Source organism: Polypterus senegalus, chromosome 11 (genome assembly GCF_016835505.1).
Source record: "Polypterus senegalus isolate Bchr_013 chromosome 11, ASM1683550v1, whole genome shotgun sequence".
Lineage (NCBI taxonomy): Eukaryota > Metazoa > Chordata > Cladistia > Polypteriformes > Polypteridae > Polypterus > Polypterus senegalus.
The window spans coordinates 75,044,325-75,063,903 of record NC_053164.1 but is presented as its reverse complement, the minus strand read 5'-3'; the positions used below and the strand labels follow the sequence as shown (position 1 = coordinate 75,063,903).

The 19,579-nt window shown below is 39.4% G+C and overlaps 1 protein-coding gene across 1 annotated transcript in view; it reads right to left on the bottom strand.

Moving 5' to 3' along the window:
• Positions 1-295: 295 nt before the first annotated feature.
• ppp1r14bb (protein phosphatase 1, regulatory (inhibitor) subunit 14Bb) overlaps positions 296-19,579 on the bottom strand; it is a 129,084-nt gene continuing 109,800 nt past the window's right edge. The window contains exons 3-4 of the mRNA XM_039769059.1: positions 16,147-16,179; positions 296-2,431 (exon numbers count right to left, since the gene is read on the bottom strand). Coding sequence (XP_039624993.1) covers positions 2,363-2,431; positions 16,147-16,179 — 102 coding nt within the window. The 3' untranslated portion in view covers positions 296-2,362. The remainder of the gene's footprint in view (positions 2,432-16,146; positions 16,180-19,579) is intronic.

The window sequence follows — 19,579 nt, the reverse complement described above, 5'->3', positions numbered from 1 at the left end:
TCCAGTCCAATTTATCATCCAACTGCACTCCCAGGTATTTATAGGTCTGCACCCTCTGCACACAGTAGCCTCTGATGAGCATGGGGTCCATGAGGGGCCTGGGCCTCCTAAAATCCACCACCACTTCTCGATGGTCTGGGATTTTTCGGGTGATTTTCTATGTAATACACTTAATAAGTTATAGCATAATGAAAATTGCATAATTAGATCTGGACCACCCTATATAATAAATGGGGTAGAACATAGCAAGACTAAGAACTGAAAGAGACACAAAGATGGGAAGCAGGCAATTTGCTGAAATTCAAATGCTTTATTAAGAACATTTGGTAAAAGTATAACAAACTGGAAAAAAAAACAGTAAGATATTGCTAAATATACTAGTTTGAGCTCCTCACCTCCGACTAGTTTGACAATTTACAGTAAATTACAAACAGCGAGCCACAGAAAAATGCATCAGTTCACAGCCCCCAACAGTATCCACAGTTCATCTGTAATAGCACCTGAATATTATGAAGCAAGAGGAGAAAATAATAAATTAAGACATGGCCACTTATCTGGTCAGTCGCTGTCACTGCCTGTTATTTTTAATTTCTTCAAAATGGTTTCTTAATAGAGTGACAGTATATGCTAGGAATCTGGATAACTTGAATGAGGTTAAATGGAAAAAAAAAAATATAATAAAAGCTGGTTTTTCCCAACCTGCTTTAGACGATGAACACATTCATCTGCTGGACTTGCACTATGCTTAGCTGAATGTCAAGCGCAGCACCTTGTTGTGTCATCCAGGAACATGTTGGCCAGCAGTCACTTGATTTGACCGTGGTTGGGGAAGGTGGGGTGGGACTGGGAAGACTAATGACTTGAGTGCAAGAACTTCTCTCTCCCACTTGTTTTTTGGTGTTCAGTTTTATCCTATAATGTAAGGCATCGGTTTTGCTACGTTGGACACAAAAAAACACTAAATGACTCCACAAGTGGAAATGGAAGCATGCTACTTCATGGAATAACCTGATAAGGTCTAAGCTTATTTTAAAACTTGCTGGATGATCATGAACCGCAGCTTCCCTGTGCAATACGTGCCACCATTCAAAAATTTGTCTCATCTCTCCTAGTACTTCACTTCCATTTAACTGCTATTGATGCTACATGAGAGCTGAATAAAAGTAGGAAAGGAAGAAAAAAGGAACATAAATGTCCACAGACCCAAACCCAGGCAGGCACTGACCATGGCCTTATGCTCTTTCCGTAACTCAATTTCAACAAATACCTCCTGCTTCGTTGGGGATTACTTTATTACAGGCTCAATTGGTATGTGCTGAGGGAGTCCATATGATTGTTTATCTACTGAGAAACCTTCTTGAAGGTCTATTTTCACTTTCCGTCTTGGAAAAAAAAAAATATTCAGTTGGAATAAGGAGGAGGAAGCAGCGACTCCAAAATGGAATCCACAGAAGCCTCTTCTAATATTACAGGCAATGTTTGTAAAATTTCCCTGGAGAGGTTCCTCAAGGCAGACGGTTTCCCCTTCTTCAGGTTTGAACTACAATGTACACTGTAGCAGCTCCTATGCTCAAAGACACTGATGCATACAGCTGATCGTAGCTCAGAAGTTGCAGGCCAAGCAGTTCAACTCTGGGATGGCATTCATATTCATGCCACTAGTGGCACGGCAGCCTTTGGTTAAATCTCAGACCTGATACATTTGTAGCCACTAGCAATGATCATAAAATCTTGCAACCTGACAATGATCATAAAATCTTGCAATCTTGTAAATCAGTCTCAAACAAAACCATAACAAGCGAGTTCTTACAAATGGATGCAACCCTTGCTCAGAGCTTTACGATGCCACGTGGTCTAAAGGAAATCCCCATCAGCAAACTGGACAAATAAACTGTGAGCAATGGAGGCTTGGAAGATCATTTAAAAAGCTGCCTAGGACTCCCATCATTGACCATATTTTACATCTTACAGCGTAATCAATAAACTAAGATTTCCACCAACCACAGCTGGCTAATTTTACAGAACTGTGTGTGTGTGCTTGTATTTTTTGTCCATATAAAAAAAACACAATTTTAATATATATAGATTTTAAAAATTGATCTAATTACAAAATGGATTTTAAAAAAATTCCACACAACCATTTGATACCCAGACCCACTAAAAAAAAAAACCCACATGCGCTTGACAACTCATCTCAAAGTAGTTTAAAAAAAATACAAAATCCTTTAAAGAAGCTGTTACTCCTCCCTCCTCCCATCCATCCCCCGGCCCCAAAAAGTCCATTACTGTTGCCAAAGCTGACAAACACAGTCTGCACGTCGCCTGTGTCACAAGGCAGAAACAGCTGGTGCTACGGTTGCGGTCATTTCTTTTGGGGTGTGCTGAGCTTCTGCATCCCTCGTATTCGGTCCAGAAGTTCCTTTACAAAGTCCTGTTGGGTAAAGACAATTCAGAAAGTTAGCAACTGCAGGAACACAACATGACACCATGATGGAGCGTGTAGGTACCTGCAAGAACGCTTGACCTTAAATACTCTACAGCATTTTACTGTCCCTTCCGATAATGTTCTGCAGCTCACTTGGTTAGATCACTTATGAGTCTGGTCAGTGGAGAGAACTGGGTTTGGTCCCAAGTGCGAAGAATAAACTCATCTTTGTTAAACTTATCCATTGCCCTGGCATAAGGTAGAAATTGGCAGACCATTGCAGGAAGTAAAAAAGGGCTGGTAGTTGAAAACAAAAAACAACAGACTAGCGGGATTATTATGAAAAAAAAAAAACGATGAACCCAATACATAATTTTCCTTGACTTTGCATACTGACTAACTATAAAGTCAAAAATCAAAGTAGAGACCATGCAAATAATTTTTCGTTTTGAATATCCTCAAACTTCAACCTCGTTCACCACATGCTACTTATTATTTATGTTTATCTTTATATGTTGGTTTTGTCATTTAGTGTGGACAGCAAAGAAAGAATTTCATTGCACAGGGAAACGTGTTTCTTTACTGTGCACATGAAAATAAACTTTGAACTTGAACGTGGTAGTTGGTTTATAAAGCGTCATGTTAATGATATCATTATGACGAGCAACTTCAGGAAACCGCACGCACAACTGCATCATGGAAACGGAGCCACAAAATGACCACACATGGTTAAAAAAAAAAAAATGTTAATTACGTTTAACATATCTTTAGTGATCAAAAACAAGAAAAGAAATGCTAAATTGAAAAAATAAAAAAATAACCAAATGCAAAATCATGATATCAATCCAGCTATTACTTATTGCCTCTTCACACACAGGTTTGCAGTGGACTAGGGGCTATCGTAGGTTAAGTATACAGACCATCTTTCATTAGCAAACACAAAACATGCAGAAATCGCACAAAGGCAAGACTGAAGCACTACTGGTTGCTTTCATAGCACACATCTCAAGTCATAGCTAAAAGACTCAATAGCATCACTCCAGACAGGACATTGGTAGTGAAGTGATTTCTAGCATATAAGCTGATATTTTGCATGTCTTTACTTGCAAGTTTGACAAATTCAGGATTCTTTAATAAGAACAGCAGTTCTTTGATGTTTACCTAACTAAGCCCCCTGAATCTTTAGGATGGACTCTAGATGTGAAACTTATAGCAAGGGGGATAGAGCATTAGACCAGCTTTTTAAAAGGTGACTGTGTTTGGACTTAAGAGACTATCAACCGTCCACTGCAGGAAGGCTATAAACTGACCAAGCAAAAGCAACTGGAGGATGTTGTACCTGAGCGCTTTCAGTGGCGTCAGGTTTTCATTTTAACCCTTTTCCTAATACACTTCTTTCCCCATCATTTTAATAGTCCTGTTTTTAAGGATTAAGTCCTCTAAATTGATTATTTTCTTCATTAAATTGAAGCGAAAGAGAAATGAAATGCCAAACGAGCCAACAGATGACCATCTCAAACTCCAATCAGTTTCTAAGTGAGAAGCCAATTCTTGCTGTCAATTAAATCCTTCAGTTCCTTGGCTTGTTGCTGTTCTCATTCGGCCACAGCAAACATTTCCAAAACTGTGGATTTTGTGAAATGTTTTGGTTACCTGCGACAACCTTACCGAGGCCTTTACCTTTCCTTATTTTCAGTTATTGTGTGGTTGGGCACAGGTGAATGAGCTGGTCATGTGGCGGCTTGTTTTGTGTCTCATTGTTGTTTGGCTCCTAATTAAGGAAAAAGAAACAACTAAGGTGTCTGAATCAAGTTAATTAAAACTAAGGCATTGAAGGCCACATGGTAGCAAAACAAAACTGGCTAAGTCGAGAGCCACCTATGTATGCAAGACGCACTTCTACTTAGGCTGTAAGAGTATGGTTAGCCAATATCCACATTGAATTCTGGTAGTGCTAAAGTAACTGATCACAGAGTAGTAAGTGTATGGGATTTTAGACATATTGTTAAGGTTTACACAATAAAGAGCATTAAAGGTGTGACAGATTGCCATGGGTCCTTACCCGGCCGGGATGCCTGTAAGACCCGGAAAGTGACATGTATAGCTTCCGGGCCACGAGAGGGCAACCACCCTGGATTAAGAGAGGAGGAGGAAAAGAGAGGGGGAAAAACGATTAACCCGTTGGGACCCTTGGCCACCGCCAGGGGGCGCCTTAAGCCTAGTGGAACCCGGGAATAGTAACTTCAGCCACATTTGGCAAGATGGCAGAGGAACCTGCCAGGGACGCCTAGAGTGCTTCTGGTGCAAAGGGCAGCACTTCTGCCACACCAGGAAATGCTGCCGGAAGGACGTCATCAGCCACCTGGAGCACATCCGGCCGGGAATAAAAGGGGCCTCCTTCTTACAGTCGATGAGCTTAAGTCGGGAGTGGGAGCAGGAAGAAGCTCCCAGGAGGAGACAGGCGACCAAGGACTGAGAAAGAGAAGACTTATTTTGGTGATTATTTGCTGTGTGCATTGTGTGTGGTGTTTGGGACTGTAAACCTGAGTTTATTGAGGCAAAATAAACGTGTGCATTTTATAAAGATGTGGTTTCCGACTGGTGCTGTCCGGGCAAGTCTCACAAAGAAGAAAACAGGGTCACCATAGGACTTTACATAATAAAAACAACATTAGACGTTAGACAAAAAGTAACAGACTGCAAAAAACAGTGCAAAACATTTGGGAAGCATGGATAACAATCCAGGGAGTTCAACCAGAATGTTACAACACTGAAATTGCACTTTTATTCTGTTCACTACTTGTGTAAACAGCAACGTTCAGTCTATAGAACTGTTTTCTATAATGCATTTAGCTGAGATTTGACAGAAAATGTAAACAGAGATAAGGAGTGAACATGTCTGATTATTAAGCAAGTTAACATATTCCTCAACAATAGTCCAACTGCAAGAAGCAACAAGTTGCAGCAGCAGTATTTTCCAACTCAGCAATTTAATTCTTAATAGCACTTCACTAATAATGCTGCCAAATAAAATGTGCTTCACGAAACTTACAATTGGAGTTGTCTTTACCCTCCATCACCTTCTCTGCAATCTTTTCCGACCGAGTGTGTCCTGCCTAATTGGCTGTACTTTTATGGTTATCCTGAATTGTGCACGTACACCTCACATAGATTAACTCCCTTTAATCCTAGAATTAATGTATGTTTTTGGTGATCAGATCACAATCAAGCAGCACCCGATAAAACATAAAAAAAGGGAAAACGTGCTTGTGATCAAATCTCATTTTTGCAAGTAGTCACAAATGGATAGCAACCATATTTAAAACAAGTGTAAATGTAACTGTGTTTTCTATCCGCATACAACAACCACATAATCAGAAGCTAATTTGAAATTTTCATGAGGAAGGTAAAATCAGATTTCTATCTAAGCATGATGAAGATACTGGAGAAACATTTTAAAGCCAAGTTTATATGTATCCGGTGTCCCAAAATTCACGCAAGATTTGAATTTGGCGGCATTTGTGCGGTAAAGTGTTGCCAATGAAAAAAAAGACAGCGTGACAGCTCACATTTCAGGGTTATTAAAAATGGAGCGCTACACGTAAGAACAACGTGTTTTCATTGTTGAGCAATAGTTTAAAAATAATGAAGGTTTGGCAGCTACAGTTCGCAATTTTTGTACAAAATATGGTCGGAATAGTGATTTAATTTCATCAACTTTTTCGAACAAAATCATCTTCAGCGATGAGGCTCATTTTCATCTTGATGGCTTAGTTAATCGTCAAAATTGGCGCATTTGGGGTTCAGAAAATCCACGAGTGATTGTTGAGAAACAAATGCATCCACAACGTGTCACTGTTTGGTGCGGATTTTGGGCTGGAGGCATCATCGGACCATTCTTCTTTGCAAATGCGGCTGGTCAGGCAATAACAGTTAATGGTGCTCGCTATCACGACATGATAATCCAGCTTTTTGTGCCTAAATTGTAATATATGGATGTGGACGACATGTGGTTTCAACAAGACGGTGCCACATGCCATACAGCCTGAGAAACAATTCAATTACTGCATGAGTCATTTCCTGGTCGTGTAATTTCCCGTTTTAGTGATCAGAATTGGCCGCCCAGATCATGTGATTTAACGCTGTTGGACTTTTTTCTTTGGGGTTTTTTGAAGTCTAAGGTTTATGCCATCAAGCCCACGACCACCCACGCCTTGAAGGAGGAAATTGAGAGCTGTATCAACGAAATTCAACCACATTTAAGCAAAACGGTCATGGAAAATTTCGACAAAAGAGTGCGTATGTGCCAGCAAAGCCGTGGAAGCCATTTACTCGATATAAATTACTATTCCATACATAACCATATACTGTATACTTTATGAATCAATTAAAAATTTACAATTTTTAATTAAAAACCTGTGTTCTCTATCAAAATTACTTTTTGCGTGAAATTTGGGACACCCTTTACATACTATAAATACATATATACATACTGAGATGGGAGTAGACTCACACCTGGTGGCATGGATTGTGGACTCTCTTACAGACAGACCTCAATATGTGCGTCTTGGGAACTGCAGGTCTGACATTGTGTTCAGCAATACAGGAGCGCCGCAGGGGACTGTACTTTCTCCGGTCCTGTTCAATCTATATACATCAGACTTCCAATATGACTCGGAGTCCTGCCACGTGCAAAAGTTCGCTGATGACACTGCTATTGTGGGCTGCATCAGGAGTGGTGCGACTCAAACCACTTACATCTTAACACCAGCAAAACCAAGGAGCTGGTGGTGGATTTTAGGAGGCCCAGGCCCCTCATGGACCCTGTGATCATCAGAGGTGACTGTGTGCAGAGGGTGCAGACCTATAAATATCTGGGAGTGCAGCTGGATGACAAATTGGACTGGACTGCCAATACAGATGCTCTATGTAAGAAAGGTCAGAGCAGACTATACTTTCTGAGAAGGTTGGCATCCTTCAACATCTGCAGTAAGATGCTGCAGATGTTCTACCAGACGGTTGTGGCGAGTGCCCTCTTCTACGCGGTGGTGTGCTGGGGTGGCAGCATAAAGATGAAATACGCCTCACGCCTGGACAAACTTGTTAAGAAGGCAGGCTCTATTGTAGGAGTAAAGTTGGACAGTTTAACATCTGTGGCAGAGCGACGGGCATTAGGCAAACTCCTGTCAATCATGAATAATCCACTGCATCCACTGAACAGTGTCATCTCCAGGCAGAGGAGTAGCTTCAGTGACAGACTTTTGTCACTGTCCTGCTCCACTGACAGACTGAGGAGATCGTTCCTCCCCCACACTATGCGACTCTTCAATTCCACCCGGGGGAGTAAATGCTAACATTACTCAGTTATTGTCTGCTTTTTATTTTTATTTTTCATTTTTTCATTTTATTACTATTTAATTTAATATTGTTTCTTTGTATCAGTATACTGCTGCTGGATTATGTGAATTTCCCCTTGGGATTAATAAAGTATCTATCTATCTATCTATCTACTACTGCTATGGACTGCAAACACCTGCAAAGAGTGGTAAAGACTGCTGAGAAGATCACCAGGACTCCACTGCCCTCTCTGCAGAGCATCTACAACTGTAGAGTCCGAAGGAGAACTGCCTCGATCCTCAGGGACCCCTCCACCCCCAACATGAACTGTTCATACTTCTACCCTCAGGCAGGAGGTATAGAAGTATGAAATGCAGGACTTCCAGGCTAAAGAACTCTTTCTTTCCCAAGGCCATTAGACTCCTAAATAACTGAATGGAGTTTATAACCATGGTTCACCTCATTCTATCTACCTCACACAACTGTATTTGACTTGTCCATCACACACCTACCTGCACTGTTACTTATTATCTATCTGCTACTTATTATTTATATTTATCTTTATATGTTGGTTTTGGCATTTGGTGTGGATAGCAAAGAAAGAATTTCATTGTACAGGGAAACGTATTTCCTTACTGTGCTCATGACAATATACTTTGAACTTGAACTTGATATGTTATTTGGCTAAATTATATTCAAATGCAATCCAAAATATAAAACGTGAATATAAATGTCAGATGCAAATGGTGCCAAAGTGTACTTTTTATTCAAATTGATTCTGAGACCAGAGATCCTTTGAAATTCTGTAAGACTGCAGGCACAGAATTTTGTGGGTCTGATATATAAAGGATAATATCATCTGCATATAGGGAAATTTTCTCTTCAAGCCCTTCTCTAATAATCCCCTTTATCTCAATAGCATTTCGACAGTGAACTGCCAGTGGCTCAATGGTGATAGCAAAAAGCAGTGGTGACAAGGGGCACTCTTGCCTAGTACCACATTCTAGTTTAAAGTAGTCTGAATTAATGTTGTTAATACAAACTGAAGCTTCTGGATTGGTAGTTTGATCCATGCACAAATGTTTGGGCCAAACTCAAATTTCTCCAATTTAGTGAAAAGGTAGTTCCATTTAACTATATCAAATGCTTTTTCTGCATACAATGATAATAATATCTCAAAAGTATCCTTTTCAATATACGCAACTTCCAATTTAATAAATATGCTTTAGGAAATTGATTAGATTTACACTCGTGTCCGCAGTCACATCATAAATGAGATTATGTTTCTCTGCTTGGAAAGAGATGTTTGTAGATCCAAATCTTTTCCGGGAAGCAACATGAAAATTCGAGATTTACAGAATCTCGTTTACACACACGATCATTAAATACACAGTGTGGTCAGGGTGATAAGCGAGGATATAACAGAGTCGTGATCCAATGATTATTGGCTGGTGTGATAAGAAAAATTGTGCTGGCAGTGAAGACTTTTGTTTCTCTCCTACCTAAATGTGAATAACATTTCAAGTGACAAATCTGAATGACTTACTGTATCTGATTAGGCAGTCGTCTGATAATGCCTCATTTAATGATTTTCTGTATTCACGCAAACACAGAGTTCAAATGAACTGCATACATTTAGCTGGTGGTAATGGAAAAAAGAAATATGTTCTACTTTTTGCAGCAGAAAGTGGAAAGTTGCAGATGACTTTAAATACTTTAGATAAAACAAACTGCAATGTGGTGGCTACAGTGTTCACTTTTACACATCCTCATAACTAGAAAGTGCAAAGAATTCAAGTAGATAATTTGCATGAACAAAATGTTGCTTTCTTTGTCGGACAGGGACCACCTATGTAATTATAATAAGCGCTCTAGTAAATTACAATGATACAGTATATGTGGAGATGAGGGAAAAAGAATGCAAATATTTTGGTGTCAAGACCGATTTTATTCATAACAAGTAGAAATCAGTTCATAAGAATCCGACAATAAACATACAAAAGTCAGCAATGACGCAGCAAATACAGCAAAGAAGGAGCACAGTGAAACACGGGATTTCTGATGAAGCTTGAAATATTGTGATCAACAGAATATCACAGACAGACCCATGGAGAGAACTCCACAGGGTAACAGTACTAAAAGTGAATATCAATTAGTCTAATGGGATATCAAGAAGGCTGGTGGTGCCAGAAGATGTCAGGTGTCTAGCATGTTTAGTGTGTTATTAAGTGACTGCAGATGGTCCTGAGGGTTGTTAATTTATAGGTTTGTAAGTCAGGGGTTTTAAAAGAAGGTTTTCTATTCAGACAGAGATAATGTGGTCATTTCCTTAGGTTCTGGCAGCAGTAAAGAGCCCATAATCTGCTGATCCTTTGTGTGGCCAAGACAACTAAGGAGACCCCTGCAGTATGGGGGTCTGTACAGATTGGAAGGGAAGTCGAGGACATCTTTGTGCAGCACAAAGAATTAAAATACAGTCAGCATATTTGGAACTATTACCAGTCATCATTGAGAAGACAGGGCTCTTTACTGCGACAAGGAGCTCAAAGGCCCCGTGCTTTTTGTTAAGCTGAAAAGCACCTGGCCACCTCTTTAGAAACACTGCTCGCTCTCTTTACCGTTTAAATTGAATACATAATGCTGCAATTAGCACTACACCGACTTTGTTATTCAAATGCAAACGTCTGGAACAAATTAAATGGCGTCAATAGCAGCTAATTTGGTATCCGCTGGAAAGTCAGCTTCTCGTTTATGCCAGTGTAGAAAACCTCACTTAACAAAAAGAAAATGCATTTTCATTAACATTTTAATTTATTCAAATTGTTTGCTAAAAAAAAACCAACAAAAAACGCTTTGATGTTAAATTTACAAAACATATTGAAGTATGAGTGTTCCTTACACCGGAGGACAATCAATGAAAATTTGGAGAGGGCCTCTCATGCTCAACACTCTAAATGGTTCCTGCCAGAATACTAATCCATCCACCTTCTCCATTACCAAAGCTCCTCCATGCAGAGCAAGGTGGCAGTACACAAGAGACTTTTTCAACGGTTATGGCCTAGAAACAGCACCATCGGCTCCCATCGCCACCAATCCCTAAATATTGGCAGACGATTCCTGAGAAGAAAATCCCATCTCAATTTAAATCAATGCTCCTTTAGAATCACTAAGTATATAGTTTAGTAATTCTAATAGGTCTTTAATAATGAATAAAAGTTATTGAATATTTAATAAGGAATAGCTGAAATGCTTTAAACCAACTGTTCAGTTCCACCATAAAGATATTTTTATGTTCTTGAGGCGGGGTGAGAAAATAAACTCCTGTCGGGAAAATGTCGAGGAGAAGAAGATTAAAAAACACAAAGTAAACACAATTAAATTTCTTCTTATAAAGTGCACACCTGGTCTGATCTGGTGCAAAACTATAAAGAAACTATATAGAAAACTATAAAGAAAACACCATGTGTCACCATGGCAAATTTTTAAGAGACAATGATGATCACGTTTTTTTAACATTTACTGACTTAATCTTAAACAGTTTGCTCCGCACAAACAGACAGTTTATCAGTAAAATTACACTGAACTGCGGATGTGTCTATGGGAAAGCATCAGGAAAAACTGTTCAGCGCACCCAAAACTGATCATTCAACCATGACAACACATCTTCACACACTGCGCTGTCAGTCAAAAAAGTTCTTGCACAGTAACAGTGTGGTCGTTGCTTTGCAGCCACATAATCACCAGATAGCACTCCCTGGAATGTAGGGGTCTCTAGACATGGAAACAAAAGAAATGTTTCCAGGAGTGGAAGAAGTAATTGGATAATTTCTTGATGTCTCAAAAAGTTTTTATTCCCTGATGTCAACTACCCTTAGTCAGCTATAGTCACCAATAATAAGACGGTGCCAACAGACTATGACAACTACAGTAAAATGGCATGGAGACCTGACAGGTGGTCCATCACTGAAGACAACATATGCATTCCAAGGCAGATTCAATGTGTATGATGTTTACAAGCACATGGTGTGATATGGCTGTGTAAGAGAATATCATGGTCCATATTTAAAGGTATACACAAGCACAAATTACAAGAAACAAATGTGAAAGGCATCAAGATGAGAATCAACAATAAACCACGGCCAGTAGTTTTACAAAAGAAAATATGTTCCTCAAAAACATCTAAACTGCTCTTTGCAGGAGATCATTCTAAGGCTCTTTCCATCCACGCTGAATTGTAGCAATGTAGCCATATAGTCAACTTGATTTTACATGTTTTTTTAATGCAAAAAATTGAATATTTCTTGTAATAATTTATGAGAAAGAATTATGGGAAAAGAGCAGGACTATATTGTGATTATGTTATGTTTTTTAATTTTTTCCTCATTACTGAAATTGGCTTCTGCCAATAAATTTATGATTGGTGTGGTTTTTGGGCCACTAAATCCATTTCTACATTTTTTTTCCGATGCCATCTTGATTTTTGTGAGTGCCACCATTTTGTGGTGCAGTAGTCACCATGAGTTTGTATGGAAATGTGTGATGCATGATCATATTGTACGGACAGCCTAAAAGGTCAGCCTTTGATGTTTCTGGTTTATCTGTGAAAGTGCCAGACCGGCATCCTAATCGGCATCCTGACTAAGGTGGAGGATGATGTCCTGCCTGGCCAGCAGGCTGTAATGGATGAAGCACAAGAATGGAGGTGTAACCCAGCAGGGATTGTCCTCTGTTTCTGTCCTAGCTGGAATGCCCAGATAATGGAAGGATGAAGGGGAATGGATATTTTGAACAGTTCACCCTGAACACTTGTATGGTTGCCTGGGACAATTGAAGTATGAGTGCTGTGAAGAACAGACCTCACTATCTTGGGAAGCTTCTATACGACCTTGAAATGCTTTTGGCATGCAATGGCATAAAACCGAAAGTGTACTCGGGTCCACCATAAAAGGAGGCATATTGCCTCACTTGGGGAGTCAGAGTTGGAAGGCAGATGGACGACGCTTACAGAGGAGACACAAAGAGAGATGCAGGTGCTTTATTGGTTGTTTGTTACTGTGACAAGGTGGTTTTACCAAATAAACCACATTTCTAATTGATCTTGAACTTGTGTGTGTCTGGTGTTTGGGTTCTGGTCTCCCCCTAGTGGTCACACTGATATTGTATAAAGACAGAGTTTAGCCAGTGTTTTTGTTCCTGGTAAAAATAAACTTTGACTTGAACTTGAAATTGATTTCTCAGCTATGAACTAGACTTGTTTTCATCCACATGTTTCTTCTTCTGTTCCCTATTTAAATTCATCTGCTCAGCAAAACAGACTAGGAAATACCTACTAGTGGGACAGTTCAAAAGCAGATACGCATCGGAAATACATTATTTGTATGAAAATGTGCTATATAAATAAATGTTGTTGTTGTGGAAAGCAAGACGAAAGGAATAACAGTCTGCACAGGGACTATAGCAGTCCGAAATGTGGAAAATAACAATTGCATCTTAATTTGTGCATTTTGAACTCTGCTGCTTGTACCTGGGATTAAAGTGCTGCATTGTTTTGCAAAGACGGATTTTTATAGGAGAGGGAGGTTGGTTAAGCTGCATTTGATGTGTGATATCAAACTGTTACTGAGTGCCTGAGATGAAAGGAGGGACCTTATTCAGTCTGAAGACATGCCAAATGGCTAAGAATATAACGGAGCCCAGGAATATACGCAGAACCTGAATTACAGACAGTATTTTGTATCATCGGGGTAGGGACTAACTGCCTTTATGTTTTGGACCAGATCTGGATAGCATATGCTATAGTGGGCCCTAGGGGAAGCTTTCAGACCTTAACATTCATAATGGCACATAGAGTTGGATTTAATTAATTTGGGAGGGCAACTGCAGACTTGATAGGAAATCAAGTTAGAGAGACAGAAGGAGTCACTTAGCCTCACATTGGCCTAGAGATATGAAGGGGAGTCAAGCTAAAGTTAGAAAATGGGATTTATCAGAAAATGGAATGAATCTTAACAAAACTGATAATGTCATTTCTCAATGTAGTATTCACCCTTCTCAATGCACTTGTGCCTCCTGCCTGGAAGTGCCTGGGTTCCAAGAATAAAAGGTTTTGCCTCGTCCTTGCAACCACTTGTGCACCGATTTCTTCACGCCGTCATCTGTCTTGAATCGACAACCACCCAGAAGTTTTTTTTAGTGGTCCAAAAAAGTCGAGAATCACACGGTGTCAAATCTGGCGAATAAGGAGGATGTGGTAATACCTCAAACTTCAGTTTCTCTAGGTTAGCCTTGGTGTTCTTAGTAGTGTGTGGGCAGGCGAGCAGGCATGGTCTTGCAGCAAAAGGGCTCCTTAAGACAGCAGTCTCTGGCACTTGGATCGAATAGCAGGATTCACATTGGTCTCCAGCAAGTCACCGTAACTTTCACTAGTGACTGTAGTGCTCCTTGGCATGCAGTGTCTGACAATAACTCAGGTGCATGAGTGGTTACAAGGATAAGACAAAACCTTTTTTTCTGCTGGAATCCAGGCACTTCCAGGCAGGTGGCACAAGTACATTGAGAAGGATGGAGACTACTTTAAGAAATGACATTATCAGCTTTGTTAAGGTTCATTCCATTTTCTAATAAATCCCATTTTCTAACTTTAGCTTGACTCCCCCTCATACAATTCTAAAACTGGAAGCAAGACACCAGTCACAGATTAGAAGTGAATATTTCAACATAATTCTCCTGCCCTCTGAGTCTCTGTCCAGTATGGGGATAGGGGAATCATAAAACTTATAAAATGGAGTCTGGGAACAAAATGCATCTTGACAATGTCTGAGTTGTACTAAAAAAATTAAAGAAATAGCCGACCACAATAGGACTGACATTCTGACATCTGCACCTGCACAATGGAAATCTGTAGTGGAGGTCTCTTGTACTGTATAGAGAAGTCAATGCCTATATACAGTACTTCAACCTGTCAGCAGCAAAGATGGTACTTGGGGAAAGTGGCAAGCTGGGCAGAGATATTTAGAAGTACTACTGAACATTTCAACCAGTTACATTTTATAGCCTGACATGATTTTGAAGATTTCAAAACAAATAAAACATGCTAGATATCTTTAGGAGCATCACTTAGATAGAAAATATTACCAACAGATTAGAAAGGGATTCTGGGATTTGTAATATGCGTTGATACGGGGATATGAGAAGCTTTGATGCATTGCTGTACGTAGAACTGCCAGGTGGTCTACCAACGCAGAGAAGAGGGGGAAAAAGACACCCCTGCTTGGATTCATTAGTAAAATCCAAGGGGGACATCTTAATGTTTCCACAATAGTGGAGTATAATGTTTCAATCATGCCCACAAACTCTGCACCAAAGTCTGTCCTGCACAAAACCAGCCAGATGAAAGACCAATGTCACTCAGCAACAGCAGTGCTGCAGGGAGTAAAAATGAGGAGGCTGCATCAATGACATGACGAAGATGTTATTTGGCAACCACGGTTATTTTACTGTTGTTCAAATTACTTTTCATCTTACTGCCAACTACTGCAGAAACCCAAATATTATCATTATGCTATATCCTTTCATTATCACTCTGACTCATATGGATAGGACTGGGAGGTCTTTTTAATATATTGATCCTGTTTAACTGAACTACCAGTTCCTTCATATTTTTCAAATATACTTCTAATAACAAAAAACTAGTCGCAAAAAATAAGAAGAAAGAGACATCTATGTATGAGATAAACTAAGTGTGATCTGTGAACAGTTGACAGATGGTCAATTGAAGCTGGTGAGCTAAATTTAAGCCAAATGTTTAGCTTCTGAGTTCACTGGTGCAATGATCTGAAACTTTGGTACTGGTTGGGGTCTTTATAAGGATAAGTCCCAGTTATGGCCACATACGCTATAGTTGAAAGGTGGGTGACACTCTAATAACAGCGGCCCAGGAGTTTAGTCTGAAAAGGAGCTTTAACTGGAGAAACCCAGAGGACAACAGCGTAAAACAACAAGGGAAAAAAATGGAGAGGTGAAAATGGAAGGAAGTGAATCTCGTTTGAAGCAACTGGACAACATCACCCTGGAATGACTGTTACGCAAGTTAGAATCACACACTGTGATGAAGGCCTGTTGTTCTTATGCTTCCTTTTTTGTGAAATTCCTCATGATGGATAATAAAAGATATGTGATTACAAAGAGAAGAACAAAAAAGCTGGCTTCCCTCACTTTAGGCTGCCAAAGGTGTGCTTAGAGACACTCAGCCTAAGCATTCAGAGAGTGGAAATGGACTCCAAGACGTGAGGACTGCCCTGTGTTCACGCAGCTATAATATTAACATTACCAAAAATAATAGATACAATAAAAATAATCATAAAATAATCGTAAAAAAAACTTACATCCGTGGGTTTATAACAGTCAACCAGGAGATCCTAAAAGAGAAAAAAATAATAATATTGAAGTACCAAGTCACAAGTGCTGCATGTGTTAGAAAGCAGAGAAAATGAATAATGAATAATTTTCAACTTTCCAGAGGGCTCATATGAACAAGCTATGCTAGGAGGCAGGACTTTGCAAAATTAAATCACAGGGGAGACAGACATCTTGAAAGACGCAAAAATATTTTGAATAGACTGGAACTCTAGCCATATCTTCTTGTTTCCTTGTCTAAAATAATTTTTAACACTAATGCTTAATAGAATAAAATAAGCAACATTCAGAGTATCTACTGTTAATACTCAAATTATTCTTATTTATTATTTTGCAATGCCTTATCCAAGGCAACTTAAAACATTTGAAAGAAACAGTTAATTAGATTTCCTTTTCTTTTTTCCACAACTGGAGCAGAAGCAGGTGAAGGGACCTGCTCCCGGTCATGCAGTGACTGAAGTGGGATTTGAACACTCGGGGTTTGAAGTCCAAGGCCTTAAGCACTACACCACGTTGTTTTTAATTACTGGGTCAAAGGAGCCCAGATGCCCTCCACTGTATTTAAAGCTTATCACAACCACTCAGCTTATATGCTTATTGATTTTCTTCCAATCAGTGGATCACTTCTATTAAGGCCTAATATGCTTGCTATGCTTCCACAGAAATACTGAAATGTGGCCCCATCAACAAGCCCCCAAGACAACTAACACAAGCCTCACGATTGCTCATGTAAGCAAGTTTTGAACTGTTGACCCATAAAAAAAACATCTTGTGGATGACTTTAGGTGTAGCCATGCAATGGAATGTTTGTACAGTACATATGTCTATCTGAGAAACAGCAAAGCGGAACTTGAAGTTCTCAACTGCACAAAATCTGACAAGCAAAAATCCCAATGGGATTCCACTCCACATAGCCATAAACACTCCAAAAATAGAATACAAAGGAGGAGAGAAGTGACACATCACTGACACTGTTACCCCTGTTTACGTTAAACAGAAAATAAAGACAAGAGAAATAATGTCATCGTAACTGATAGCACCGAAGGATAATGACCTTCAGCACACCTTTTAAACTGGTTTAAAATCAGGTGTTTCCTTGTAATGTAATGGATCAGCAGCAATGCCTTATGGGTGCTTTTCAGATCAGATGAAAAAAAAGGCTCACTTCTGTATGGCAGTAAACATCTTGATGCAAGCTAAAGTACACTACTGTAATTAAGACTGACTTTTATAGTTATTTATGGTCCTGGGACGAAAAATGGTCACTAGTACTGCAGTAAATTTTACCATTGACACAGTGGTACAGTACATCCAATGACATCAATACAAATTACCTTAAGATAAATGCTTTGAACATAACTTTCTCAGAAGCAGTTAGTTCAATTGAGGAGCACAGTGAGCCAGACTCTATCAAGGCAGCATTGGGTGCAAGGCAGGGACCAGCCCTGGAGAGGGAGCCAGTCCACCATACACTTCACTCACATATACACTACCAGTCAAAAGTTTTAGAACACCTCAGCTTCTTCAGATTTTAAGGAAATGTACACAGTTTAATGTTTTAATATATCATGAAATCATGGCATATAAAAATAAAAACATTAGTCAAGGAATTATTATTAAGTGTACCAAATTTTATTCAAATTTTTTGACTCGTCAAAATAGCCACCTTTTATTGATATAACAGCCAAACTGTGGTAACCTTTCTGATTCAGAATGCCACTCACTCTGAGCAAGTCACCAACTCTACCTCCAGCAAGAGAACCCCTGATCATTACACTTCCTCCTCCATGTTTGACAGTTGGTGTCGCACACTGAGGAACCATGCTTACATCAACTTGACGGTGTACAAACACCCTGCGTACTGAACTAAAGATTTCAAATTTTGATTCATTGGTCCATAAGACTGTATTTCAGTCTGCAAAGGTCCACAGCCAGTATTTCAAGGTCCTATTTTGTCGTTTAAGGAATGGCTTTCTTACTGCCAGTCTCCCTGTCAAACCTGCAGCACAAAACTCTCCTTGTTATGGTAGAAAGTGAGACTTGCTTTTTTCATCCACTGTTAAGCTGTGCTTGAAGCTGTTGTGCTGTGAGGCGTCTATCATGCATGCTGGTGACCCTCAGATCTCTTTCTATCAGAGTTTCTTCCAGTTACCTTCGTGGATTGCGTAGGGCACAGTAGTCACTGGCACTCTGATTCTTTTTGTAATTTCTCTAACTGAAAGGCCTATACGGCTAAGGGTAATAATAATGTTCTGTCTCATTTCATTTGTTAATTGTTTTCTTGCCATTACCACTGGAATTTACAACTTTCTACAGTGTAATATTGTCCAAGTAGTACTTCAGAGGAAGTAATAACACAGTCTGTTCCAACTCTTCTTTAAGACCGACAGAGGGTTTTTAAGTAATCAGCACAAGTTAGGACACCTGTGCAAATTGTTTGCTTTAACTTGCCAGGCTTAATTTACTTTAAATTGCTGCAGAACATCTGTAGGTTGTAATCTATTAGTTGTTCCCTGAAAAAGACCCATTTGTAATATCCTGAAATGTCCATTTTTTCTGTTTTTGCTAACCTGAACTTTAAATTTAAACCTCTGCATTTTACCACTTACCATTTCACCATTTTTGGTCATTCATTGCATTTCAGCTGATTAAAGCTGAAGAAAAAATGGAAACAAATGGTGGTGTTCTAAACATTATGACCGGTAGTGTACACACCAACACACCTGACCCTGGGACAATTTGGAATGGCAAATTAAGCTAACATGCACATCTTTGGGGATGTGGGAGAAAACCTATGCAGATTCTGGCAGAACATGCAAACTCCACATGGGACTGCTGGGTGTGGGATTCTAACCAAGAATGGTCTGTGAAGTATCAGGCACCTGTTGCTGCAGTCCGTATTGCTAATTGTCAGTATTTGGATAAAAGTGAGCAAACAACACAGGAAAACATGAGCAAGAAAGTAATTGGCAAAAGAGTTAAAACATTGGAATTTGAACTTTATTGTCAGACAACATACTAAACATGGTATTTCTCATAGTATTACATCCATACACCAAACAAAAGTAATTAAAGCTATGGCCAAAAAATAGAAATATTTCTATTTCTTACAAAAATCACATTATTGTGCTTGAACAAAAAATAACATAATAATATAAGATCAATGACAAGTAAGGAAGGATCAATAGCCTAACAAATGGGTGGAATAAAAACCCATAAGCACAAGACTGTACTTGAGAACCCCTGGAATTGTGGCTAAGTGCTTTTCTCTGTCTGTGTATCATGCGGAGTTTGCTTCTTGTGAGGATTATTTACCCAAGGCATCTCTACAAAATCAAGACATATGACTATAGATTTGATACATTTTTAATAGTTGGAGCAATGGCAGATTAAGTGACTTTA